The 27,178-nt window shown below is 42.8% G+C and overlaps 3 protein-coding genes and 1 long non-coding RNA gene across 5 annotated transcripts in view; all 4 read left to right on the top strand.

Moving 5' to 3' along the window:
- Positions 1-6,575: 6,575 nt before the first annotated feature.
- LOC134190197 (uncharacterized) lies at positions 6,576-11,162 on the top strand. 2 transcript variants are annotated; one of them, XM_062658635.1, is made up of 4 exons: positions 6,576-6,679; positions 8,401-8,736; positions 8,822-8,887; positions 9,770-11,162. In XM_062658635.1, exons 2-4 carry the CDS (start codon positions 8,415-8,417, stop codon positions 10,891-10,893), a joined length of 1,512 nt encoding a protein of 503 aa, XP_062514619.1. In that variant the 5' UTR covers positions 6,576-6,679; positions 8,401-8,414; the 3' UTR covers positions 10,894-11,162. The 2 variants fall into 2 exon arrangements, with proteins under 2 accessions (XP_062514619.1, XP_062514618.1); XM_062658634.1 differs by having other exon boundaries at positions 6,584-6,679; positions 8,380-8,736.
- Positions 11,163-14,278: 3,116 nt separating this feature from the next.
- Positions 14,279-16,780, top strand: LOC134190408 (uncharacterized). The gene is made up of 7 exons (XM_062658860.1): positions 14,279-15,148; positions 15,212-15,287; positions 15,362-15,499; positions 15,549-15,681; positions 16,207-16,260; positions 16,496-16,638; positions 16,700-16,780. Exons 1-7 carry the CDS (start codon positions 14,712-14,714, stop codon positions 16,778-16,780), a joined length of 1,062 nt encoding a protein of 353 aa, XP_062514844.1. The 5' UTR covers positions 14,279-14,711.
- Positions 16,781-20,682: 3,902 nt separating this feature from the next.
- On the top strand, positions 20,683-24,133 carry LOC134189598 (uncharacterized). Its single transcript, XM_062657919.1, has 4 exons — positions 20,683-20,787; positions 21,479-21,809; positions 21,889-21,942; positions 22,798-24,133. Exons 2-4 carry the CDS (start codon positions 21,488-21,490, stop codon positions 23,799-23,801), a joined length of 1,380 nt encoding a protein of 459 aa, XP_062513903.1. The 5' UTR covers positions 20,683-20,787; positions 21,479-21,487; the 3' UTR covers positions 23,802-24,133.
- Positions 24,134-25,213: 1,080 nt separating this feature from the next.
- Positions 25,214-27,178, top strand: part of LOC134189746 (uncharacterized) — a 4,414-nt gene continuing 2,449 nt past the window's right edge. Inside the window, exons 1-2 of the long non-coding RNA XR_009971532.1 lie at positions 25,214-25,310; positions 26,432-26,762. This is a non-coding gene — a long non-coding RNA (uncharacterized LOC134189746). The remainder of the gene's footprint in view (positions 25,311-26,431; positions 26,763-27,178) is intronic.

The following is a 27,178-nucleotide window of genomic DNA, read 5'->3' as shown; positions in this document are numbered from 1 at the left end:
CGACTAACACTCTGGCTACCAGTACTTCAGTTCTGTCCATGAACCCTCGATCTGGTTCCAGCAAGCAGTTACCTAAACCATGTACTGCCTGTCCCTCTCTGTCTACAAGACAAGCCATAACAATCTGCCTCTCCATTCCCACTGAGTTCAAGTCTTCCTTCAAGATACAATATACTTGCTCAGCTTCTACTGTTAGGGGTAGTGTATCTCCTATCCAGTCCAACTGGCGCTTAGCCATGTTGATGATCATCCCATGATCAAGTAAAAAGTCAGCTCCCAAGATAGGCATATCTACGTCTGCTACCATAAATTGGTGAGAACATACCCATGCAGCCAAACGTACAAGTACCTTACAAGCTCTCTCGCTCTTCAGACTACTGCCATCAACTGTCTTCAGTTGTAATCTTGTCCCACTTAATGATGTGCTCTTGTCACCGACCAGACTTCTAGGCAACAGTGAAACTACAGAGCCAGTATCAACCAGAAAAGACGTTTCCACCTCATCCACACAACCAGTGACAATAACAGAGCTTATCAACGCACCAGACACACTTCTAACACTTCCTCTTGGTGCCTTACCACCTGTTGTTGATTGCTTCCTGTAATCTGGTTGTGCACACATGTACTGTTGCTGTTGTTGTGTCCTTGTGGTCATTTGGGGCTTTGTCTGCTGAAGTATTGGACAATCTCTCATTAGATGACCCATCTGATTGCACCTGAAGCAAGGCCCTACACGTTTCTGTGTACCTCTCTGTGGGCAATTTCTTTTCATATGTCCCTGCTCATTGCACAGGAAACATCGAAGTCCTCGTCCACCGCTTGTGTGATGAACGTCTTGCGTCACTGACAATTCACTTGATCCTGATTGCCTGTTCTCACTTCTCACAATCACACCTGCAGTACTTAGCGCCTTTTCCATCTCGTTCAATCTCTCTTTCAGATTCTCGATGACACTTGTTTCTCTATCTGCACAAGCTGCGCTAACACTAACAAATTTGTGACCACTGCGCTGCCGCTGCCTATCATTCAACAACATCAATTCACGAGTTCTAACAATTGTACCTTGGAATGTTGCTTGCGGGTGTAAATCCAGCTGATACCTGGCGTGCGGGGGCAGACCTTCTACAAAGCGATCAATGAGCTGTTGTTCTCTCAGATCTTCCGCCAGCCCAGGCATAGCACGATCCAGTAGATCTTCTAGTTCTCTCGCATACACTTCAAGCGCTTCTCCATCACGTAACGATCGCTCTGAGAACTGCCTTCTCGCTAAGCGACGTCGTTCTCCTGTTCCAGGCAGAAAAGTTTCTTTCAACGCCGTAGCTAGCACATCGTACGAAGCCTTCTGTTCTGCCGTCAGTCGACGGTACACGGCGTATGCCCTTCCCTTCAAGTACGTTGGGAGAATCTTCGCTTTGGCATCTGCATTCCAGCTATTAGCAGCCGCACACAAAGCAAAGCGCTTCAGCCATAACTCAACGTCTCCGTCTGCAAACTTCTCTGGGACTGCCAGAAGTCGTGATCCCTGCCCAGGCACCAATGCTGCTTGACCTGGCTGATCAACTTCACCGCCTTCTGCCATGATGCCGCTTTTCTACGTAGGGCGCAGCACTCACACGTACACAAATGCACTCACACGTTACAACGTGACAACACTAAACGAGGACTGATCCACGAAGCGATCTGTCCAAATTCTGTTCCGATATCTTGCTCGATATCCCGCTCCTCGTCACCAAATGCAACAACGTTACGAGTCGTCGTTGCTACCGAGAGAATCCAACTCGACTGTAGAACGCGAGCTACAACCGCACGACCGTCTACACCAGACACTTGACTAAGAAGGCAATCTATTCTTTCAATGTCTGTACTAAATACAATACTAATCTAATTAGCAACTCTAACTGTCAAACAATCTACTACATCACACATCTTTGGGCATTCGGATGTGGTGGAAATATTGGTAATCCCAGCCAGATCCTATTGATGTGATGAACTCATGTTTTGAAAATGCCAGCCCAAGGTTTTCATTGGGAACAGCCCTGAGTCAGGCTCCAGCGTGAGTGGACGAGATGGTATTGACACGAGCAAAGATCTCTTATGCTGCTGTTGATTTCCAAAGAAGCATAAACCACGTCGTCTATTTGGCCCTGAAATCAAGCCAGACTTAACACAATTTCAGAACTACATGCTGGAGCGTGGCTAGGAGCCGTTCCCAACCGAAACCTTGGCCTTTCCATGACCAGGGATGAGTTCTGTATTGCTGTTTGTTTATGGTTGGGCATAACTCTTTTTCCAGTACATCCTTCTGCTGTAAGATGCAATTAAGTGTGGTCAGTTAATTGACGGTTTTGGTGACCATCTCCTTGTCAGACTAATTTACGGTCAAAACGTCATGACGTTTTCAGAGACATTATCTTCAATGCTTTATTGATAGATGACAAAGACACTTCGATTCAAAGGAGCAAAGATTCTTGTCAGACACCTGTGATCGCCCTGGAGACGTCTTCCACCCTAAGTTTTTGACTGGTCGTCTTGCTTACTTTTGATATAACTGTACACAATTCATTCCAACCTAAATTTGTGTCAAGTTCAGCGACTGTCGCAGGTGCTGCCGATCTGGCTGGGGAGATTGACAAAGACACCAAATATGATGACTTCTGCCAGCCTGGAAACTTTGAGAACCATTGCTACCAAAACAATTACTTCAAACAACATTCTGTAATTTTCACAGGCCTACAATAACCTTATGCAGCAGCTGTCAGATAGCTTGTGGAGTTTAATGCTAGACTGATAGAAAGTAGACTACTTTTAGATTCAAATGACTGTTTTTGGGATTTGCCTGTTATGTCTGCTTCTTCCATATATATATATATATATATATATATATATATATATATATATATATATATATATATGTTACATATATAATTTAGATAGCAAGAAAATCCAACAAGTCATTGTTTGCATCTAGAAGACAACTTTGTAACATTCTATCATTGTACTTCCAAAGAGTGACAGAGAGTTGTTCCGTTAGATTCCTGACAGCCATGGAAAAAGGGATGTTGTTTGCTGTAATTACTTTAGAAGCCATGATTTTCAGTGCCACAAGACTTGAAAATACGGATCATTGTTTTGACTAATATATATTGGTCAACTTAAGACAGTTGTTCAATGTCATTTCTGTCAGTCTGACAGTTTCGTCTTTTGTATCTGTACCAATGGAGTAATAGCAGAATTACTTTTTATAGGTTTGACAGAATTGACGCCTGTACATGTAAGGAGCGAAAAAAGGAAAACCTTGTCATTGAAAGAATCCAGCTGCAGGGGAAGAGACCAGCGCATAAAGGTTCTGCAAGAATTGACATGTAATGACTTTGTTGAGGACACATGCACAGAAAATTACTCTCACTTAGAAGAGCCAAGCCAAAGCACTTTGCAGAGGAGAGTAATGTTAGAGACACATGATAATGACACTTACGAGTATTAGATAATATTTTAGTTATAACTAATTAATAATTAATTAGTAGTTATAACTAATTAATAATTAATTAGTAATTATAACTAATTATTAATTAATTAATAGCTGTTTTATTTGTAATAGCTGCACTACGTATAGTAAAAAAACCACGTTACCATTGTGTTTTAGCCAGCCTATGTTCATTCACTGTGCTTACAGGACCGCGTTCAATCTACTTATCAATCAGATATGTGATTATAGGACTGTGTCTGACCTTCTCTTGAATCATATAGGGTGTGATTATAAGACTGCCTCTGACCTTCTCCTGAATCATGTAGGGTGTGATTATAGGAAATGTTTTAAGCATACCTCATGGGTGTGATTTCTAATAACTCAAGAATCCAATCAGAAATCTACTACATGATCACATATACTGTTTTACCTGTGGCTCAAATAGAGTAGCGTTGACTGGATGTCGAAATCACGTATCGAAACAAGTAACAATAGTTATAAAAATTATATCATCCGACAGCGCAGTTAATATGCTTATCAAAGATATATGAATTGCAATTTTTACTGCTATGATGTGGCTGCAATTGCAAATAATAGGTAAGCGACTACTGCCTTGCGCGCGCGCTAGATAATTAGATAATTAGGTAGTAAAACTGGCGCGACATGTAGGCGGGATAAATGAGACGTAGGCGGGATAAATGAGTCTGGCGAGACATGTAGGCGGGATAACTAATGAGTAATGGCTGAAGGGTTAAAACCCCGAATTTACTCGTTTAGGTCTCTTGTGTGCGCTAGTAGTTGGCCTCGGAAAGCAAGACCAAAACAATGCGCAGCGCAGCACGAAGCAAGCGTCCGGTTGCAGCTTACGTTAGAGGGAGGGTGACATGCAAAAATCGCTACCTATTTTATAACTTAGAAACGTTGCTTTGCCATTCAAATGAATGCATGAATTTTTTTAGAATTTTTAGCTAATGTTTTACGGGCTAAAACGTAGGTTTTTTCGGTGACCATTGACCACGCCTTCCGCCTTCCGATTAGTTTGAGGCGTGTACGTTGTGACATCACAAGTTGAACGGAAGTCGCGTAAGGCTTTTCCAGACGGAGGAAGAACATAGTCCAAGTCAATCTAGCATCGACTCTGCCAGCTTAGATTTGAGTTACAGCAGGTCGTCGTTGAATAGCAGTAGTTCCGACACATTTCAGGAGGAAATTATAGCTTCTGGAGGCATTGTAGAGCCTTACCAGTACGAGCCTGTGGAAAGCGAAAACCGCTCATCTTCTCACAGTTCGGCCAATGATGGCACGCAAAACGATGAAAGACTTCAGAATTTAGACTGGTAAGCATGATTGCAGTAGCTTTGTGATCGCTTTCCGCTTGTTTTTGCGAGTGTTTACACTTGACGTCTGTCGTCACGTGGCCGTACACCAGGAAACCAGAGAGTACAGGAATCGTTTGACAAGCTTATCTTTACCTTTAGTAGCCAATCATGATTCACTTATAGCAATATCACGTCTGGTCACGGCAGAAAAATGATGTATACCTTTTAGCGTCCTGATATACAGCTGCATGACGTCATACCTTTCACGTGCAACCTCGAGTACAAAGAGTTGTGTTGAAATGAAGGCGCAGCCGTGGACAGTGCGAAGTTATGCCTACAGTAGATGAATGTGTGTGCTGTTGCGAGTATGACAACATTGAAAGGAAACTGGAAGAAAGTGTAACATCATGCAAGTGTATCACAGAGCACGAAGGATTCGAACCAGTCTGCCTGAATGTGTGGGTCCTTCAAACAGCGTACTTTCAATATCGGCAGGAGCATGGTCGTGATGATGAAGATGAAACTCCACAGGAGTAAGTAGTTTTAGAATTTATTGTTGACTCCAAAACTTAGTACATGCATGCATGTGTAATTCTCTAATTTGTAGGTACATTCGCACAAGTTGTTAGTCAGTAATCAAACTATCCTGTCACTCAGCCCTGGAGACAGTTTTTGGCTTTACTTGAACTCTGACATTTACTGTGGATCTGCGTGGAATATCCTGTAGGCATACTGCCTGTACACCAATATCTGCATGAGTTGCACTCTTCTCACTCTCATTGTCTTCACTGTCTTGCCAAGTAGATTCCATTTCTGTTTCTCTTTCCACGGGTGCTTTGGAGTGCTGACAATTTCCTGTAGAAGCTGCAAAGTAAACGCATAAAAATCAGTCTAGACTGCAGCGAAGCCTCGCCGTTGTGTTCACACTTCAAGGCTACTAACCACACTTCTAGCAACACGCCTACTGCAAATCACACGTTGAGGTGCATTCACAATGCAACACTTCTATCAATTGTCAATACGACGTTACACAATAGCTACATACCCTAGCTCTTTGTCTCTTCTCGTATGCTCCCCTCTTGCTTGTCAACTCACTCTCACCGCCAGTGGACGTTCGTTTCCGTGTTCGTTCCAAAGACATAGCTGACGATCCAGAGGCGCCTGTTCTCAAATTCGCTCTGACAAAATGCGTCGGAACGACGTCTGGCTTCAGGCGTGCTCGCCTGGCGATGCCAAACGATGAGGCCAAAAGATGATCGGTTTCAAAACAGTCCTCTGTAAAGTGGTCGCTGCATAGAACCGAATACCGTGAAGACCCATTCCATTTGTCTCTAGTCCTCTGTACTGCTTCTGTCCATCGCTTTCGAAGAACTGGGTCTTGTGGGAAAGAAAACAAGCTGACTTGGTCGCTGTGTGAGTTAGAACAGCCAGCCGCAACACATCGCTTCACCATTGTAGACCTGATTTACTTCTGCGCGAGCAGTTTCCGTTCAACTTGTGATGTCCCGACGGACACGCCTCAAAATTGCCGGAAGATGAAAGGCGGAGCCAAATAATAGCCGAAAGAACCCTCGTTTTAACCCTTAGAACATTAGCTAAAAATTCTAAAAAATTCATGCATTCATTTGACTGGCAAAGCAACGTTTCTAAGTTATAAAATAGGTAGTGATTTTTGCATGTCACCCTCCCTTTAACGTCCGCTGCGCGCGTTAATCGGTGAAGTGTTAATTAATTAAGTTAGCTAGCTAGCTCTGCAGCCAATCAGAAGTCGCCTCTAGAGCTCTGCGTCATTACTACATTGCGCGCATACGATTGTGGTTCTAATCGTCTCACGTCTCTTCTGGCTCTGGTGATCGTTGTATGACAGGAAGTTCGCAGTGTTGCTGACTTTCAGGTAAGCCCTTGCCGCATGCATGAATGCAGTAGAGATCAGTGCTAGACTAGGAGTCTGGATATTGATGTGTCTCTTACCATAGCTCTAGACAACGGCTCGGGGGAGTGAAACTATTGTGAGACCCAACACGACCCGGTCTAGCTGCTGTGTTCAAATTAACCTTTGAGTCTTGCTTGACGTTTGTCCGGCAGCGAGACGCTTGCAAAAGGATGTCTATAGGCTTGGTTCACAATATACAAAAGACCACACGCCGGTCGCGTGGCGTCGTAAACGGCCTCGACATGAGGTGTAGTGTGAATCAGGGGCACGTTCGATTGGGCTAGAGTATGGAAGACACGCCGTTCTTCGAACCTCTACCGGCACCTGTTGGTTAGAGGTCGGAAGAGCGGCGTGCTCGAGCAGCAGAGTCGGTAGGGTTCGCTGTTTCGACTGTAGCGGCAGAACTGTAGAAGTTGGAAGAGCGGCGTGCACACGGAGCCTCTTCTGGAGAGGCTGGAAGAACTCAATCGAATGCGCCCCAGGCTTTACGCGCACTAGCAAACTGTAGTTGCACTCCTAACAATGCGACAACCGACAATGCGACAACCGCGCCACGCCCTGCTAGCATGCTGGCCAGTCTGCAGCACGGTCGCACTTCTGAGTACAGTACATGTAGCACTGACAGGTTGAGAAGGTCAGTATGAGGATGTTCTGTCTCTTGCAGACCGCTTCTGTTCACGTTGACTTTCTACACAGCAAGTGCTAATGAGACTGTGGTTTCACCAGGTTTCACTGTACCCTCTTAATTAGATTTAGAATGCGAGCTGTTGTCTTTGTTCATCTGGCTTCACTTCATAATTGCTTGTGTGAAATCACAGACTGAAAAGCTGGCGTTACCAGTTGCTGTGATCGACGTTTGCATTTTATTACATTCATGCAATGATTCTTTTTACCGACGTAGTGTGTATGTTGACCGCGCATGAGCGCTTTCATTTAGATTTAAGAAATGTGTATGTGTACGTGTGTGTGTGTGTGTGTGTGTGTGTGTGCGTGCGTGCGTGCGTGCGTGCGTGCGTGCGCGCGTGCGCGTGTGCGTGTGTGTGTGTGTGTGTGTGTGTGTGTGTGTGTGTGTGTGTGTGTGTGCGCGCGCGCTCGCGCGCGTGTGTGTACGTACTATATGAATGGCCATAGGCATTCAGTACTAGATGATGTGTTGTTCACGTTCTCCAGTAAAAATTATCGGGGTTCCTAGCGAAGACACATCTGACACGAATCTAGACATTCACCTCAATTGCTGCTGCCCGTGCACTTCGTCTTACTTCGCTAGACATCTTTCGCCTTTGAATTATTAGTATTATCTATGCATGCTGTGCAGTTGGAATGTAAATGCCACCAAATTCCACATTTGTAAACAACGACACGTGCACAAGAGATAGATTTAATTAGGTCAAACATTAATTAAGTTAGTAATTAATTAACGTAGTACGCAGGGTGAGTGTGAAATCGAGTCATTTGTAACATGTCCAGTCATTGGACTTTGAGTATGCTAATCTCAGATTTACTTACACACACACACACACACACACACACACACACACACACACACACACACACACACACACACACACACACACACACACACACACACACACACACACACACACACACACACACACACACACACACACATCAATAGAAACATATCTGTCTTGTTATTATAGACACTACTTTTGCTCTGGCAGATACTTGACATATAATGGCTCATCAACCAATCACAAATGCACAAATAGGAACGGTCGCAAGAAATGCTATCATATCATGCCAATGGGTGGAGCTGGCTTCTGCATTGGATGCGAATCTGTTTAATGCTGGGATGACTCGAAATATTAAATCTGCAAACGATTCGGCATTCTTGCAGACACAAAATATGCTCACAAAATGGCATGGCAAGCATGCTGGACAAGCAACAGTCTCGAAACTGATCGGAGCTTTGGATGTTTGTAATCTGAAGAGTGAGGCTGAAAATGTATTTGGAGTGTCCCTAGTGGCGTCCGTCTTACAGAACGCTTCGTCTGCTGGTAGGCATTAATGTTTATTTATAAAGCTCAGTGATAGCAACAGTAACACATTAATTAATTGGCCACTTTTGTATTATATTTTTAGGTGGACCTGACACTCTTGAAGATCCTAGACCATCAGATACTAAAGCATCAGTTGCTGCAAGTGCAGGTATATGATCATCACATCACGTTATAGTCATGCATGCATGTATTATTGATTGAACTGTGGTACCGTTTGCAGCACAGTACTGTGCCGTACCAACAAGCCCCAGGCGCGCATGCGCTAGGGTTGTGGTCTACAACGGACCAACGACCGGCGCATGCGCTCATTGTTATCGCTGGTGTTAATCATATTATTTCTATTTGTCTAAGTAACTTTGGCTTATTAGCTGCATCTACTGTTATTACACTCATCATGCACTTACTGCACTGCTATTATGTTGAAATTTGTATGGAAAGAAGCAAGAGTATGCATTGACATTATGATGACTGCATTGATTGATACACTGGCTTGCACGCTGGTATTCTAGTGTCTTATATATATATATATATATATATATATATATATATATATATATATATATATATATATATATATATTATATATGTGTGTGTGTGTGTGTGTGTGTGTGTGTGTGTGTGTGTGTGTGTGTGTGTGTGTGTGTGTGTGTGTGTGTGTGTGTGTGTGTGTGTGTGTGTGTGTGTGTGTGTGTGTGTGTGTGTGTGTGTGTGCTACATTTTGTCCGTCGCGTCTGTACGCACGCGGTGAGCGGGACGGATCATCGGATGGATGCGCCGGCCGGGTGCGATTTCGTCTGGCTTGTGCGTGCGCTCTCGTCTGGCTTGTGCGTGCGCTCGCGCTCGACTCGCCGGGGACCCCTCTCGGGGACTCGACTCGGGTGGGCTTTGTTCCGTCGCGGCAATTGCGTCATTCTCTAGACGGGAAATGGACTCGGGTGGGTTCGATTTCCACCGCCCACCATGTGCGCTCGGACGTATGGGTGTAGTTATTATTATTATTTATGTTAATTATTAATTTATTGTGTTGTAGAGAACATGTTGGACGTTGTTATAGTGACGGCCGTTCCTACCGAGTTTCAGGCTGTCAAGAGAGTTCTAGAAAGAGTTGATTGCACGCCCTTTCGTGATCATCAGATACGAAATAGTTCCGAGCGTGTGGTAGCGGGCGGTATCGATACCAAGCTGCAGTTGAAGGAGTCGACCTTCAATGTGGGCGTATTTCTTCTCTTAAAACCGGGAGACGTAGGAACCACAGATTTGTTGCAAGCAATAAAATATGGCGTGGAGTCTAAACAAGTGTCAGGAAGCGGATTTTTAGTCATGATTGGCATGTGTGCAGGAAATCCGGATAAAGTGAAGGTTGGAACCATCATGACACCGAGTAGGATTTCAAAGGAAGGTGGTGAAGGGGCAAAGCTGAACGCAGAGACAGGCAAACGTGAGGAGGCAGGCGCCGATGCTAAAATTCGCCATGATGTCCTTACAGCAGTTCAAGCGGCTTCACCACAATTCTGTGGCTATGATTGGCTCGACAAGTATCTGCCGGATGAAGTAAAGAATACTCCTTCACCACCGTTTCTTCAAGATGCCATTCTTGCTGCATTGAAAAAAGTCCATCCTAACGAAATGAATGTAAGCGAGGTGCGTAGGGAACTCTTCAGTGCGTATAAAGATTGGCCAGAAAATAGGATCACCAAAGAAGTAGTGAAGGAAGCTCTTGGCATTCTTAAACGTGAGCACGTCACTGAAAACGGTAAGAAGTTTTCAATCAACGAGAAAGGTATCAACATGATCGACGACATCGAATCTGATTCTAATTTTCCACGAAGTGATCCTCCCCATCCAGATGTCAACGACCATCCTATAATAGCAGGTGATCTCGTTCGTGTTGGCATGACTCCCGAGCTTTGGGGAGAGCTGAAGGATCAGGTCGGTCAGAGAAAGGCGAGTGGATTCGAGATGGAAGGATACGGGTTCTTGAGGTATGCAGAAGATCATCTCAGCACGTTCGATACGTGGTTTGTCAAGGTTGTCACAGATTACGCTACCGAGCAGTCCAAGATGGATTATTATCAATATTACGGGGCTTGTCTTGCAGCAGCGTTTTTCGTGCACGTTCTAGAGAAAAATAAATCTCTCGCAGCCAGGAAATGAACATGAAACTCATGCACGCTAGTCTGTGCAACACTTACTAGTTACATGGTTGATGGCATAGGTTTGAGACTTTGTTGTTGTGACTGTGTACGCACGGCATGCAGTTGCATGTCTGTTTGTTTGCTGTCTGTCCTATTGTCATAGTGTATGGTGCTGCTGTCAGTGTACGTCTATAGTCACAGAGAGGTGCATAACGTTTTATAATAATGGACTTTTTACTGTGGCATTTGGATTAATTGTAGCTGGACGAGTTCGAAATACAGCATACATGACATTCTTTTTTTGTGTGATTAGATTTGCATAAGAGTAATTACTAGAAGATGGTTAAGTCGCTACTGTCTGTTCCCCATAAGTGTAAAGTTTGAAAATCATCAACATCTCCGTTGTGTTTTTGGACTTTCGCGATGATCTCCAGAAACCGCTAGGTCTGGCATTTCTGTTTATCAAATTATCTAAGCCCTTCCTATCAAAGGCAAACGGGCAATGGTTAGTATCAATTATCTTGGAATCAGCAACTGGAACCATCTAAGATAATGGTGTAACATGGACCAACTGAAGCAGCTCAGTGCTCTATGAGCACACCTGGTGTGACCTCTACTTCATACTCACTCTAGAGTTCACAGCTACGAGGAATAGACAGTCACATGCAGGCCCGGATGTAGATGGGGATTCAGGGGGTTGCAACCCCCTCTTTTCCAATAGGTGTGGTTCAATAATTTCATATAATTTCATTAGAAAAGAGAAAATTAGTAATGCTCTATATAACTGCTACCAGATCAACCCCTCTTTCAAAAATTCCTGGATCCGGACCTGCACGTGGCATCTGTTTCGTTCGGAGTGACGCGGCGGAAATGGTCTGGCTATGCGAGACTAGGTCGTTTCCGTCGAGTCATAAATTATTTCGTCGTAACACACACTGTAACCCTAGCGCATGCGCGCCCAGGTTGTATCAGGAGAGTGGCCTGTGACATCCAGTTGTCTTTTCTCATTTCTTGTCCCAGCTATCTATCGACTCTAAGGTAATTAAATGGTACATGTAACCGCCAGACAACCTGCATGCCGTGACTCTAGGCTAGAATTTGAAGTTTGTGTTTATTTCTCGTGCATGTGCTTCATTTGACTGCTAGCCGGCTGAAACACAGCAAACCGTGATCGTTGCGCATGGTGACGCTAGACTGCAGCATATATGCGCAGTCAACTCGCGTTTTCTTCGAACATTGGTCTTTGAGCTATGCAAGCTAGCTTGGCCGGATTTGGCCGGTTGTCTCGCGTTGTCAGACCTTCTCCGCCATCATACATGCACTTCCAGCAGACTACTGACTATTACATGGTCTACAGTAGTAGCTCTACTCTGCAGTAGTGCTTTTGCCCGGTGTGATGCATGCACGTCGAGGTTCGCAACAAAAGTGCTTTGGCCTAGGCTTCTAGGTGGAGATCGTTGTAGTTTAATTAATTAATTAAGTTAATTCAACTTGTTGAGAAGTGGAAACTTTGTGTGAAGCTGATTCCGAAGTAGCTTGCCTGTCGTTTTCGACGTAGCATAGAGGTGACAAGCTATTGCAAGTTGTTGAACGGAGCATTGTAGGTGCAGATTGTTTTTCATATTCTGCGCGTGTGTGTGTGTGTGTGTGTGTGTGTGTGTGTGTGTGTGTGTGTGTGTGTGTGTGTGTGTGTAGGTGGGTGGGTGGGCGTGCGTGCGTGTGTGCGTGTGCATGTGTGCGTGTGTGCGTGTACGTGTGATGTATGAGTGTTCAGTGTTGTGTGTGTGTGCGTGTGTGCGTGTACGTGTGATGTATGAGTGTTCAGTGTTATGCGTGTGTGTGTGTGTGTGTGTGTGTGTGTGTGTGTGTGTGTGTGTGCGTGCGTGTGTGTGTGTGTGTGTGTGCGCGCGCGCGCGTGTGTGTGTGTGCGCGCGCGCGTGTGTGTGTGCGCGTGCGTGTGTGCGTGTGCGTGTGATGTATGAGTGTCCAGTGTTGTGTGTGTGTGTGTGTGTGTGTGTGTGTGTGTGTGTGTGTGTGTGTGTGTGTGTGTGTGTGTGTGTGTGTGTGTGTGAGTGTGTGGTGCAATAGCTCAGTTGGTTAAAGAGTCATCTTATGGAGTGTTGACATCCGGGACCTTAAGGGATCGCAAATTCAAGTCACAGTGATGGCGAGCTATAGCATAATTTCCTTAAGCAAGAAACTAACACACATTTGCTTGTCTCGACTCAGGAGTATAAATGAGTACCTGGTCATTGACTGGGGTCCTAAGCCTGTGACGTGACATCAGCCACTGGGATCCTGGTGAGACTTCGGGTGCTCACACCACAGTTGGCTTCGCAAGTCGGTGGTCCTGCCAGCGCCTGGCCCGGCTCCAGGAGTTTGCTAGCGCAGGCCCAGAGTTCCTTGAGTAGGACACAGGGCCCAGCTTAACAGCTGGGGGCGTGACCTCTGAGAGGCAGCTCCTGACATTTAGGATTTTTTAGGTGTGTGTGTGTGTGTGTGTGTGTGTGTGTGTGTGTGTGTGTGTGTGTGTGTGTGTGTGTGTGTGTGTGTGTGTGTGTGTGTGTGTGTGTGTGTGTGTGTGTGTGTGTGTGTGTGTGTGTGTGTGTGTGTGTGTGTGTGTGTGTGTTGTAGTCACTGTTTTTGCTTTGGCAGATAGCTGAAGTCAAATGGCTGATGAACCAATCACACGTGGACACATGCAACAAGTCGCACAAAATCCCGCAATATCATCTAACTGGAAAATGCTGGCTACTGTTTTGGATCCAAAGATGTTTGATGGCTGGACAATTACTGGTATTGCAGATTCTCATAGAATACCACGCATACAGACAAGAGAGATGCTCGGCAGATGGCTCAGAATGCATGCTGGAAAAGCAACAGTCTCGAACTGATCAACGCTTGTGTGAATGTGGCTGGAAGAATGTGGCTGAAACAATATTTAGATCCTCCATAGTGGCGTCTTCCACACACAACGCTCCGTCTGGTATTAAGCATTAATGTTTATGAAGTTCAGTGATAGCAACAGTAACACATTTATAATTAGCCAATTTTTTATATTTTTATAATTTCTTTTAATTTTATTAATTAAATACATTTTGCAATATTTATATCAATTGGTAATTAAAATCAATTGATAAAACAATGTTAATTAAAAATTTTAAGCCCATATATTTTATATATTTTATATATTTTATATATTTTTTATTTTATATATTTAATTAAGCCGATATATCTAATATATTTATATATTTTTTGTATTAAAACCTACATAATCAGAGCTTCAGTTGTTGGTGGCTGACCTTTGATTGGAGAATGAGTTGGTTGTTAGAATGGGCTTAAGAGGAAATGTGGATATCATTCATTTTTATTTGAAATTTCTCAGAACTTGTGTTTCTTTTTGTTTATTTTGGTGTCCTGTTTGAATTTAATGATGAAGCCGTTTGTCATTAGTGTGTCCTGAAGAAGTGATTTGACAATATTGTTGTTATGCTTCACTTTGTGGCTTTGAGATCAATTTAAAAACTTAGTTGCTTTTTGTTTCGTGTAATGTGTGGCAATGTGTATGATCAAGGTGTAATAATGGCTGGACATCAAGAAATGTTTGCTCAAATTATTTTTTAGTGAACGTCCTGCACAGTACGTACACTGCTCACATTAGGAAAGGAATGCAAGGAAGGAAGGAAGGGGTTCTACTTGTGACTTAGTATTGCAATGTATTAATTGATTGTGATAGTTTATTTTACGTCAAACAAATTATTTAATTTGAGAAAAAGTAGATTTGTTAGTTAAAGTTCATTTTGGTGTTACAACTTAGGGACTGAACAAGTGAATCCAATGGCAACAATGGAGATGAATGTTGGTCCTGAAGGTGGGCGCTACCACTCAGGCAGTCTGTCTGTTTTGATTCCTGACGGTGCCGTGAGTGAACGAGTCAACATAAAAATGTATCTATATGTCGATGAAAGGCTAATGCCACCATCTAGCAAAGTCACTGATGAATACGTTTTGAGTCCTCTGTTTGTCTTTGAACTTCATGGATTAACATTTTCCACACATGTGCAAGTGCATTGTCCTCCTCTAGTTGATTCTAGAGGATGGCGTTTGTCACTGATGAGAGCTATGTGTGATATTTCTGCTTCATCTCAATTGTGGCAGTCAGAAGTCATAGTAACGATTACCTCTGATGTAAACCAAGTGAATGTGGAAGATAGTGATAGTGAGTATGATCTTGCCAGCGGTACATTGAGCATAAAACAGTTCTGTTGGTTTTGGTGGGTTGGAAAGCTTGTTGACATGTTTATGGCTTCAAAAATTATGCTGTTTTCTGTGTTCAGTTATCAGCCAAGATCTTTATTAAATATTTGGAATCTCAATATGCATTGTCACGATAATTGTCATGAGCTTATTGAGGTATTGTAGATATAGCTTACTTGAATAGCAAAGAAGTTTATCATATCATAAAGGTTTGCTTGTTAATTGTGTAGCAAAGGAAGCGTGATGAGAACGGTCTCTCACCTAAGCGCCATTTGTTGTGTCTAAAGGAAGAAATGAAAGTGAAGTTTGAAGGCAATATTGAATTTAGTATTACACGTGGTGATTGGAAAGCTTTGTCACAGCTATCGGTAATAGTCTATGCTTGCATATACATCTAAGGTGTATTTGGTAATGTAGGGTGCTCAGCCTGTAGCTGCTGTTGAGTTTTGGAACAAATGGATATGTTTGGACAAGAAATTTCAAATAACTGTGGAGTTTGAGCATGTTACTGACCACCGTTCAAACAGATGTTGTGTGGATATTACACAGGGTGAGAGATGAATTGCTCTAGAACTGTCTCCTTGTCTTGTCCAGGACATTCAGGATGATCAAAGTGAGTAAGAAGTTGTCTTGATCAACTCGCTTTGCAGTTACTTTTACTTTATCCATTAGTCAGGCTGTCATTCCCTTTTCCACTTTTTCTTGTACAATGGACTGCTATTTTTCCACTATCTTCTAAGTGAAGCGTGCTGAGATTGTATTTGCTGTCTGCACATGCTCAACGACTGTTATCGCTCGTAATTAATTCGACATCCGGCGTGCTAAAATTGTTCACTTTTCAGGTATCATTAAATTGTCCGTATTTTGTTTCTTGAATATGTCATAGGTGTGTGCATGCATGCCCTCAAATTTCTTAGCTTGAGACGTCGATAGATGATTTCTAGCAAAGCTGTAGAGTTGCGCTAGGGTAGTGACACTAGATCACTACAGCAATTTCAGCACGGTTACAATCTGAGCACGCGATACTACAACAACAGCTACACAGTAGTAGTTGGTCATTTTTTTATATTTTTAGGTGGATCCGATACGCCTTATGGAGATCGTAAACCATCAGACTCTGCAAGTGCAGGTATGTGATGTATTATTGATTGAATTACTTTATCTATACCGTCTGCAGTACAGTAGTGTACGTACAGTATACTGACTACAGTATTTGTCCACGCAACTTTGGTCTAATGGCTGCATCCAATTTTATCACACTCATCACATACTGCACTGCTATGCATAGATATGAGCGCAGAAAGCCTTTGCTGAGAGAGGCACATGAGTTTTATATGTCAGGGCTGAGACTATTAAACTCTTAGCACACTTTAGTAAAATGCCTCAAACATCTCTACTGCCAATACTCGAAGATCGAGCTTTAGAAGGGCGATACAGTGATGCACTTCAGGCTTTGCGTTTACAAGGATGTGCCTCTCATGCTAGCAGTGAAACTCTGGAGGAGTCAGTAAGTCGTCATCCAACTTACTATCTACCTGTTTGGTTAGATGAAGTTCCACTTCCACTAGCTGTGGACTAGCTCTCAGGAGGTTGTTTCTGCATTGGAAGCATTTCCCAAAGGTTCGAGTCCTGGTTATTCTCATCTTTGAGCACAACCTTTACTAGATGTTATGCGGATTTGCTATGTTCCAGAAGCACATTCATGTTGTTGAATCTAACACAATTGATGTGTCTTTTGTTGTCTGGGAAACTTGATCGCAACATTTCTCCCTTTCTTTCTGGTGCCCCATTGACTGCTTTCCAAACGAAGTCAGATGGAATTCGACCCATTGCTGTCGGGGAAGTGTTGCGCCGCTTGCATGGCTAGTGTTCTGCCATTAAGTCTCGTTTCCAGACGTCTTGTTACATCGTGGTCAGGTAGGTGTTGGAATATGAGGAAGTTTAGACGGGAGCGTCCATTCTTTGCGGTCCTGCATTGAAGAGAATGGTGAAAGACAGGATCGATGTTGTTTCAAGCTAGACATGAAGAATGCCTTTAATGAATGTCATCGCGGTTCTTTTCTGAAGAGACTTAACAAGGAATTTCCGGAATTGGTAGCATGGGTACAGTGGTGCTATCGCTGTGCCGCTGAGTTGCGGTTTGTCTATCACCACCTTAATTAAGTCTACAACAGGAGTAGAACAAGGAGATTCCCTGGAACCACTACTGTTCTCTTTTTTGGCTATTCTACAACTAATGGATGAAGTTGGAGAAGTATCAAATTTGAACTTGAATTTGTGGTACGTACCTTGATGATGGAACCTTTGCTGGTACAAGAAAATGTCAAAGGTGGTAAGTCTTATCACGGAGAAAGGCCCTTCCCTGGGCCTTCATGTCAATTTATCAAAGTGTGGAGTGTTTTGGACTTCGGGTGATAAAATACATCCTGAATTTCCACCAGAAGTACGGCGGTTGTCAGATGGAATAGAATTGCTTGGTTCGCCCGTGTTTAGAACATCCGAATTCTTCTCTTCTTGTTTCAAGAATCGAGTTGATCAAGTGGCTGAGGCTCATTCCCATCTTCCAGATCTTGAAAATCCACAAGTGCATGGAACTTCAGTTGTTGAGAAGTTGTCTTTCCATATGTAAAATTAACCATTTGTTACGTTCAATGAGACCTGGTATTGCTAATGACCCATTGTCTACTTTTGATGAAGGTCTACGACGATCACTTGGCCGGATCACAAGATCTTCTGTTTCTGACTCAAATCGAAAGTTGGTTAATTGTCTACTGAAACGCAATCTACCTTCTCTGTTCACTTTAGTCAAACCTTTACCCGGAGAAGAGGAAACACGAGGAATCGTACGTAACCTACTTTCTAAAAGCGAATCGATTTCTTTAGATTTGATGACATTTCTCTACTAGATTCGGCGAGTCTCACAGATAGAGCCCCCTGTAGACTATATCATCTCCTCATGCAAGTGCATGGTTGTGGGAAACTCCAAACTGTAACCTTGGCCTCACCATGTCACCCCATGAGTTTGTTGTAGCTTCTAGATATTGGCTGGGTCTGCTTCCTTTCCCACCAAACAACATTAGATGTTTATGTGGTCAGCCACTAGACCCATATGGAGATCACTTTGTTGGATGTTGTCAAGGTCCACATCGTTTGAATCGTTGTAACGCTTAATCTGTGTGAGGCTATTTGGCAACCATTTCTTATTGACTCAAAATAAGTTGTAAAAGAACAGAGAAGCTCGGGTGAAACCATACAAATACCGGTAAGTGATGTTTTCCATCCAAATTTCTTGAATGGACGACCTGGATACTTTGACATCACTGTAAGAAACACGTTGTAACCATCATCCATCCGTCGAGTTGCTGAAACATCAGGAATCGTGGCAGAAGCGTCTGAGATGAACAAAGGATGATCGTCACGACGCAAGAGTGTTTACTTCTGCCGGCGGTGTTTTTTGCCTCTTGGTAGTGGAAACGTTTGGACTTTGGTCACAAGATATATAGTTTAGAAACGTTGAAATCAATAGCTTCGAAAGTATGTGCTGTGCTAGCTGTTCCTTTCTGGAAGACTTTCAACAACTTGTTAGAGCAGCTTTCTATAAAATTATGGCTTTTTATCGCTAGAATGATTTCTAGCCGCATGCTTGCAGGAATGGATGATGTTTTGAGTTGGGACTTTCCTGTATGTAATTAATTTTGGCTACAGTATAGAGACAAAGATTTGTGGAGGCACGTACTCTCACGGCCCCCGCTTTTGTCGCCTCTGTACGTTGAGAAAAAACAAGGCTAATTAGTAGGCATTGACACTTGCATGTATTGACAGTAGCTTGCACGCGGTTTTATTATTTAGTTTTGCTTTTAGAGAACATGTTAGATGTCGTGGTGGTGACGGCCGTTTCTATTGAGTTCCAGGCTGTCAGGAAAGTTTTGGTAAAAGCTGGTTGCGCGTCCATTACTGATTTTCAGATACGGGATAGTTCAGACGAAGTGTTGGTGGGCGGTGTGGCTACCAAGCTGCAGTTGCAGGAATCGACCTTCAATGTGGGCGTGTTTTGTCCTTTGCAAATGGGACACGAAGGAGCCACAGATTTCTTGCAAGCAATAAAATATGGCGTGGAGTCTAAGCAAGTGTCAGGAAGCGAATTTTTAGTCATGATTGGCATGTAAGCAGGAAACCCTGACAGCAAAGTGAAGATTGGAACCATCACGACACCGCAATTGATTGCAAATGAAACTGGTGTTGGTTCAAAGCTGGATGCAAAGACAGGCAAGTTCGAGACCTCAGCCGCTGATGCTAAAGTTAGCCACAGGGTCTGTACAGCAGTTCAAGCGGCTTCACCAGAATTCTGTGGCTATGATTGGCTCGACGAGTATCTGCCGGATGAAGTAAAGAATACTTCTTCACCACCGTTTCTTCAAGATGCCATTCTTGCTGCACTGAGAAATGTCCATCCCAACGAAATGAATGTGGCCGAGGTGCATAGAGAACTCCTGCGTGCATATGAAAATTGGCCAAAAAATATGATCGCCAAAGAAGTAGTGAAGGAAGCTCTTGGCATTCTTACAGGTGAGCACGTCATAGAAGACGATAAGAAGTTTTCAATTAATGAGAAAGGTAGAAAATGCATCAAGGACATCGAATCTGATTCTGATTTCCACGAAGTGATTCTCAAGATCTAAAGGTCAACAAGGATCCAATGATATCGGGTGCTTTCGTTCGCGTTGGCATGACTGATGAGCAATGGAAAAAGCTGAAGAATCAGGCTAATCAGAGAAAAGCGAGTGGATTTGATATGGAAGGATACGGGTATTTGTCCTATGCAGGAAAGCATCTGGGTATGTTGACTACGTGGTTTGTCAAAGTTGTCACAGATTACGCTACCAAAGAGTCCAAAATGGATTATTATCAAGATTATGGGGCCTGTCTTGCAGCTGCATTCTTCTTACACATACTAGAGAAAAATGCATATCTGGCAGGAGTCGCTGGCAGGAAATGAACATGAAATTCGTGCACAATATTTTCATGCAACGCTTGCATGCTAGAGTACATGCCATAGGTTTGAGGCTTTGTTGTTGTGATCGATGTACGCATTACATGAAGTTGCATGTCTGTTCGCGTTTGCTGTACTTGTTGTATACAGTGAGTAATGGTGTCGCTGTGAGTGTATACATGCACAGAACTGCACGTATACTTTTTGTAGTTGTAAACTTTTTGACTTTTGGATTGTGTAGCTGGACGAAATACAGTATACATACACTTTTCCTTTGCGGTTTTATTTGCCCAATTATATTAGCTAGAAGATTGATTTGATCCAATTCAAGTCCATACATGATATCAGACCATATCGTACATACATGGCTGCCTACCTACATTTAAATTAGTCTCTTTCTTGCCACGCACTAAGAAAAGAACTAGCGAACATTTAGAAATACGAAACTAGGCTAGTGTTATATCTAACTGCTCTGTAATTGCAGTCTCGGCAATGCATGCGCGCGCTACATGCATAAATTGGTGAATACCCACACACCACTACTGTATGATCGAATTACCCATTACTTCCTGTTTGAAAGACGTCATCGGCCGCATAACAGGAGCCTTTCTCCGTTGCTCATTTGGGTGAAATCGGCTCGGCGCTTGCAATATAAACTACAACTAGGTAAGTCGTCTAACTAATTTTTAAATTTACGTCTGGTTGGGCCCCGCATGCATGACCACGTCCTTCCAGGAAAATTGCAAACTCTAGCAACTGTCGTGTATGTTGTTGCAACTTGAAGTGATTTGGTATTTTGTAGCTTTTTGCGTAAGCCAGTAAGCCGTGTTTGTACGCTACGACCAATATCTAGGTCTAGACTATACGGCTACAAGAAACTCTGCTGCTGCATGCTATCTCGTTTGCGATATCAGAGACCTACCGGTTCATTGTATCAAGTATTGCTATGGTTAGCTAACAGAACTTTTTTGTGCTTTTTGTGGATTGACGCACGGAGTAAGTTGGATCATTTATTGCAGCTATTAATTAATTAATTAGTTAATTATTTAACTAGAGATCTGGACTACTTTAAACGTACGTACTACTACGTGTACTTTGTTATTCGTCTATAGTCATTTAAATCAAGGCTGTGCATGTGTAACAATTTGCACATTCAGTGCAATGAAGTCTACTCTAGATCACTTAGTTCATGATCCTATTTTGAAAACCCCAAAGTGCATTAATTAATTTAGTCTACATGTATTCTACTTGTTAATTAACATTTGGTGTGTGTTTTATCCAGCCTGTAATCAGTGTTTCTTAGCAGGTTGGCCGATTGCTTTGCTATAACATTTTTGTTACACGTCAATGTTTGTAGTGAAACTTCATGATGGCTGACGAGGAGGTAACATCTAAGGACCTGGTGGATGTGGCAAGCAACGACAATATTTCTGCCGATTGGAAAAAGCTTGCTTCCATTCTTGACTCCACGAAGTTTACCCGTGGAACAATTAGAATAATCAAGGAGGAGAACAAAGAAGATGATATATTCATGCAGACCAAATCGATGCTGGAAAAATGGCACAACAAACACGCCAGGTCTGCCACTCGCGGGAAACTGATCAAAGCTATAGTCAAGTGTGGCTATACGAAAGACGCTGAAACAATATTTGGGGTGCCCCTAGTGACACAGAACACTCCATCTGGTGGTAGGTAGTAATGATTGAAATTCAGTGATAGTTACAGTAACATGTATGTTACTAGTTGGCCAATTTTTTATATTTCTAGGTGGATCTGATACGCCTGACGGACATTCTAAACCATCAGATGCTGGACCATCAGGTTTAACATAGTGATCACATGTATTATTGATTGTCCGCATAGATGCAGCGTGTTTGTGTTTGTGTGTGTGTGTGTGTGTGTGTGTGTGTGTGTGTGTGTGTGTGTGTGTGTGTGTGTGTGTGTGTGTGTGTGTGCTCACGCGCGCGCGCGCGTGTGCTGTAGCTCAATTAGTTAGAGAGTGCAGTTGGATAATGAAAACATCCGGGACCTTGCAGGGTTTTGCAGGTTCAAGTTTTGCAGGTTCAAGTCACAGTGATGGCGAGCTATGGCATAATTTCTTTAAGCAAGAAACTTACACACAATTTCTTCTCTGGACTCAGGAGTATAAATGAGTACCTGGTCATTGACTGGGGTGGACATGACTGCTGGCTTGGCAGTAACATCATGCAGCAGACGGGTACTTGTGGGCCTTGGTGTCCAGTCCCAAAGCTGCGCCATAGTCAGTGCCCATGGATGACTCTGGCCAAGCTCCAGGTGGATTGTAGCGCTGGCCCTAAGCCTTCACGTAGCCTCATGGAGGCCCTGTCTCTAGAGGCAGGGGGAGCTATCTCCGCAACTGACCACAAGAATGACGTGAGGGCTTGACATTTGTCCATTTGTCTATTTGTCCATTGTGTGTGTGTGTGTGTGTGTGTGTGTGTGTGTGTGTGTGTGTGTGTGTGTGTGTGTGTGTGTGTGTGTGTGTACGAAACGTCTGTTATGTGATTTGGGTAGAAGCAGAATCGCCGCGCCATTCACACGTTTAAGTTTAACTAAGCATTGTTTGATCATTATGCGATGAAAAGAGAGAATTGTATATGTAACTAATATTAATTGATTATACGTGCATGTAATATTTTTTATTCGTTTGTGTAGCCATTGAAGCATTCTTTGTAACAGCAGTAGAATCAGAGGATAAGGCTCTTGAAGGGGTTTTGGAAAAGGTGGCGCCTGAGCTTCGTGATAATCCTATAAAGTTTAAGGGAGAGCTGATTATGCCATGCTGGTCAACAACGTGGCAACCCAATGAATCATCTCGTATCATAGTCGGGATGACAACACAAGCTGAAATGGGTGCGTCGTCCGCGGCTGATATAGCAACGGCTGTATACCAAGCAGTGGAAAATGGAGCAATACACAAGAATGCTTTTGTAGCCATGGTTGGGGTGTGTGCAGGTCGTGAAAGCGAGATCAGCTTGGGTGATGTATTGACACCCTGGAAAATCGCTATTGAATCAGGTGGAAAGAATGAAAAAGATTGTCATAAAGCAGCTGCCAAATATGTTGAAGTACGTCGTCCGATGACATCTGCAGTTCTACAAGCAAAAAGAAAATTTGGCCAGGAATTAGCTAAATATATTCCAAATCATCTGCAAGGCATACCATCTCCAAGGTATCTTCTGGATGCTACGCTTTTGAGGCTTCAGCAACTGAAGAACAGTAAAGAATTACTTGACACTCCCACTGTACACGGAGATCTAATGAAACAATATAAAAAGTGGCCTGAGAAAGTGATAACAAAGAAGGTTGTGAAACAAGCGCTAGACAAGCTAGTCGACATGACATATGCAGAAACAGATGAAGAAGGAAGAAATTTCAAAATAGCTTCAGCTGGCGAGGAAGAAATAAAGAAGGTCAAGGAAACTGAAGATTTTCCTCGTACAGATGAAGGGCCCAAAATCTGGCACGATCCTGTACTACAAGGAACAGATGTGGAAAGTGATTTGGATGATCCTAAGTGGGAAGCACATGCCCAACGTGCTGGTCAAAGAAAACTTCGTGGATATGAAATGGAAGGCTACACATTCTCGTCTCAAATACTAAAGTGGTGCAACGACATAAACCTTCTGTTCGTAAAAGGTTGCATCAGATGTGGGTGATAAAGCATACAAGATGGATTATTATCAAGAATACGCTGCATGTGTGGCCACGGCATTTGCTCTACACGTTCTGGAAACGACCCCTTCCCTTGCTGGCAGACAGTCTTAGAGAGACATGTTTGCCACAGTTTTAGTTGCGTGGCTTTATTTCATGAGACGTTTACATGCATGAGTAGCTCTAGCTGTGCGGTTCTCTAGCTATGACATGCATGTAGACATGTATTGTGCTGCTGTGAGTGTACATGCACAGAGCTGCATGTACTTTTTAGTTGTAGGCTTTTCACGTTTGGATTGTAGCTGGACGAAATACAGTCTATACATATATCTACGTACACTTTCTTTTGCAGTTTGATTTGCATAATTATTAGAAGAATGATGTGATCCGATTCAAGTTCTTACATGATATCAGACCATATCGTCACGGTATACATACATTCATGCATGGCTACCACTCCATGGTTTGGAGGTTCAAACCAGTAAACTATGAAACTTGTCTGTCATTCTTTCTCGTGTTTCTCTAGCTTTTTCCATGAGACTATAACTCGTTTCAGTCGTTGGGGAGTTTCTGTGGTCTGGCAAACGGTCCGTTGACGAAGACGTTCAGTGCTTTCCTGGTGGTCATTGATATCCACTAGGCGTGCTGTCCACGAGTTCGCGGTCACCGTAATGCCTGCAATCTATATCGAATTGGCTGGTCATTCATCGCCGTGTGGACTACACAGAAACATGTACCTTGCTGGGCTCACCTGCCGGGTTGGTGGGCGCCCAGATGGGGGTAAAGACCCCACTTGCCCATCATGGAGGGGCATAGCGAAACATAATTTTACTTCGTACCAATAGATACAGCCTTTCACACATGAGAGAATACATACAATACACAAACACACACACACGCACGCACACACAGACGACACACAGACAGACACAGACAGACAGACAGACAGACAGACAGACAGACAGACAGACAGACAGACAGACAGACAGACACACACACACACACACACACACACACACACACACACACACACACACACACACATCTCCAAAAACACAGACAGCTAAGTCTACAACAGAGAACGTAATTCCTTCAGCGAGATAACAAAAAAATTACGGACATTCGACTTATCTCTCTATGTAAATTACTTTCTTTCTTACTTCGTACTAAATAAAGAACCAACCGCGACTTGGTAATAAAAAAGAAATACATGAAATTTTATTATGTACATTTTATTATGCTATTCTAATTCTAATCATATTGTTGGAGTCTCAGCAATGGATGCGCGCTATATATACATTCATAAATCGGTAAATACAAACTACATCTGCTGGCTCATCTTTGTCGAACAGAGTTGTGATCTGATCTTGTCTGATCATTTCCACTGTATAATCGAATTACCCATTACTTCCTGTTTGTAGCATGACGTCATCGGTCGCCTAGGCTAGTCGCTCCGTTGCTCTGCTCATTTGGGTGAAATCGGCGCTTGCAATAAAAATTGAGGTGTCAATTAGGTAAGTCATCTAGCTAATACGTGGAGATGATAGTTGGGGCCCGCGTGACCACGCCCTTTCCAGGAAAATTGCAAGCTCGCAAGCAACTTGCGTGAGTCTCACGCAAGTTTGTACTTGTCACACAAGAAAGCTAGATCGCACGCAACTTTTGCTGATATTAGATCACAGGAGTTATAGTAGAAGCTAGGCCTCTAGAGAAATGTTTTTTTGAGACGGAATTGAGTGATGGAGGTTGCATGGATTTAGCACATACACACCCAGATGAGATTTATTGAGGGAGCAATTAATGTTTTACTATAATTTACACTGTGTTTCTAAATGTTAGTTAGTAGTTAGTCGTTTGTGGCCACGCCCATGCGCATTAATTAAGATTGACGGAAATCTTACAAAATTGAAATCTCACGTATTTTCAGTATTCCTGCTTGGCAACTCTGCGAAACGGTATAGCAACTATCGCGTGTCTTGCTTGCAATTTTGAGGTGATTTGGTATTTTGTAAGTTTTTGCCTGGAAGCCAGTAAATCCTATACGTCCGCTATGACCAATTTCATAGCTACATGTACTGTAGTATACAGCTACAAGAAACTCTACTATCTCGTTTAGCAATATGAGAGACCTATAGATATTGCATGAAGTGTTGCTATAATAGTAACTAAACTTTTTGTACGTACGCAGTAAGATAATTTATTGTAACTAGTAATTAATTAATTATTTATAGATATGCGACATTTATGTACATTACTCTATTATCCGTTTAACTAAATCAAGGCTGTGTATGACAATTTGTACGTATACGTACAGTGCAATGAAGCTTAGTATATAAAATCACTTAATTTGAAAAAAACCAAAAGTGTATGTTCACAAATCTAATCTGTTCTACTTGTCTAGTAAACGGTTCTGTGTGTGTGTGTGTGTGTGTGTGTGTGTGTGTGTGTGTGTGTGTGTGTGTGTGTGTGTGTGTGTGTGTGTGTGTGTGTGTGTTGTGTGTGTGTGTGTGTGTGTGTGTGAGAGAGAGAGAGAGAGAGTGTGTGCGTGTGTGCGTGCGTGCGTGCGTGCGTGCGTGTTATTCAATCAGTGTTTCTTAGCGGGTTGGCAGGTTGCTTTATCTTTCCATGTTTGTAGTGAAACTTCAAGATGGTTGACATGGAGGTGACATCTCAGGAACTAGTGAATGTGGCAAGCAACAACGACATATCTACCGATTGGCAAAAGCTTGCTTCCATTCTTGACTCCAAGATGTTTACTGGTGGAACAATTAAACTAATCAAGAAGCAGAACGGAGATGACATATTCATGCAAACCAAATCGATGCTGGAAAAATGGCACAGCAGCCACGCCAGTTCTGCCACTCGCCGGAAACTGATTAAGGCAATAGTTGATTGCGGTTACAAGAAAGAGGCTGTAGCAATATTTGGAAGTCTAGTAGAGCTTGTTTAGTGGAGTCTTTCTATAGGTGAGTCATTATCATCATCACTCTGTGCATGTATACTCTAAAATCACAAGTAACTGCGTAATGAAATATTAAATTAGAAGGAGTAGCAACGTATTTAATGGACTGTAAGTATTTAGTAGATTTATTTGGTAGCATATTAACTAATATTTATTGTCTGAAATTTAGCTACTTTTATAGATTTTTGTTGTTGTGTTAGGAGCTTACTGCTACTCCTACTCGATTTGGTAATTTGCATATTTAATTTCTATTTAATTATGCAATAGCATAGTTACTAATGCTATGTTGTAATACTCATTGCTGTGGTAAGTGGTGACATCAAGTTTTATAATTTATAGAAAAACAATATTGTACTAATAAAACACAGACAGACAGACAGACAGACAGACAGACAGACAGACAGGCAGGCAGGCAGGCAG

This window comes from Corticium candelabrum, chromosome 14 (assembly GCF_963422355.1).
Source record: "Corticium candelabrum chromosome 14, ooCorCand1.1, whole genome shotgun sequence".
Lineage (NCBI taxonomy): Eukaryota > Metazoa > Porifera > Homoscleromorpha > Homosclerophorida > Plakinidae > Corticium > Corticium candelabrum.
This window is presented reverse-complemented; position numbering and strand designations above follow the sequence as displayed.

Bases quoted from the DNA above. Each gene is read 5' to 3' on its own strand.
- LOC134190408 (XM_062658860.1), top strand. From the start codon at position 14,712: ATGGCAACAATGGAGATGAATGTTGGTCCTGAAGGTGGGCGCTACCAC. The intron at 15,149-15,211 runs GTGGGTTGGAAA...TTCTGTGTTCAG, and splicing joins AAACAGTTCTGTTGGTTTTG to TTATCAGCCAAGATCTTTAT. The intron at 15,288-15,361 runs GTATTGTAGATA...TTAATTGTGTAG, and splicing joins ATTGTCATGAGCTTATTGAG to CAAAGGAAGCGTGATGAGAA.
- LOC134190197 (XM_062658635.1), top strand. From the start codon at position 8,415: ATGGCTCATCAACCAATCACAAATGCACAAATAGGAACGGTCGCAAGA. The intron at 8,737-8,821 runs GTAGGCATTAAT...TTATATTTTTAG, and splicing joins ACAGAACGCTTCGTCTGCTG to GTGGACCTGACACTCTTGAA. The intron at 8,888-9,769 runs GTATATGATCAT...ATTGTGTTGTAG, and splicing joins ATCAGTTGCTGCAAGTGCAG to AGAACATGTTGGACGTTGTT.
- LOC134189598 (XM_062657919.1), top strand. From the start codon at position 21,488: ATGATGGCTGACGAGGAGGTAACATCTAAGGACCTGGTGGATGTGGCA. The intron at 21,810-21,888 runs GTAGGTAGTAAT...TTATATTTCTAG, and splicing joins ACAGAACACTCCATCTGGTG to GTGGATCTGATACGCCTGAC. The intron at 21,943-22,797 runs GTTTAACATAGT...TCGTTTGTGTAG, and splicing joins ATCAGATGCTGGACCATCAG to CCATTGAAGCATTCTTTGTA.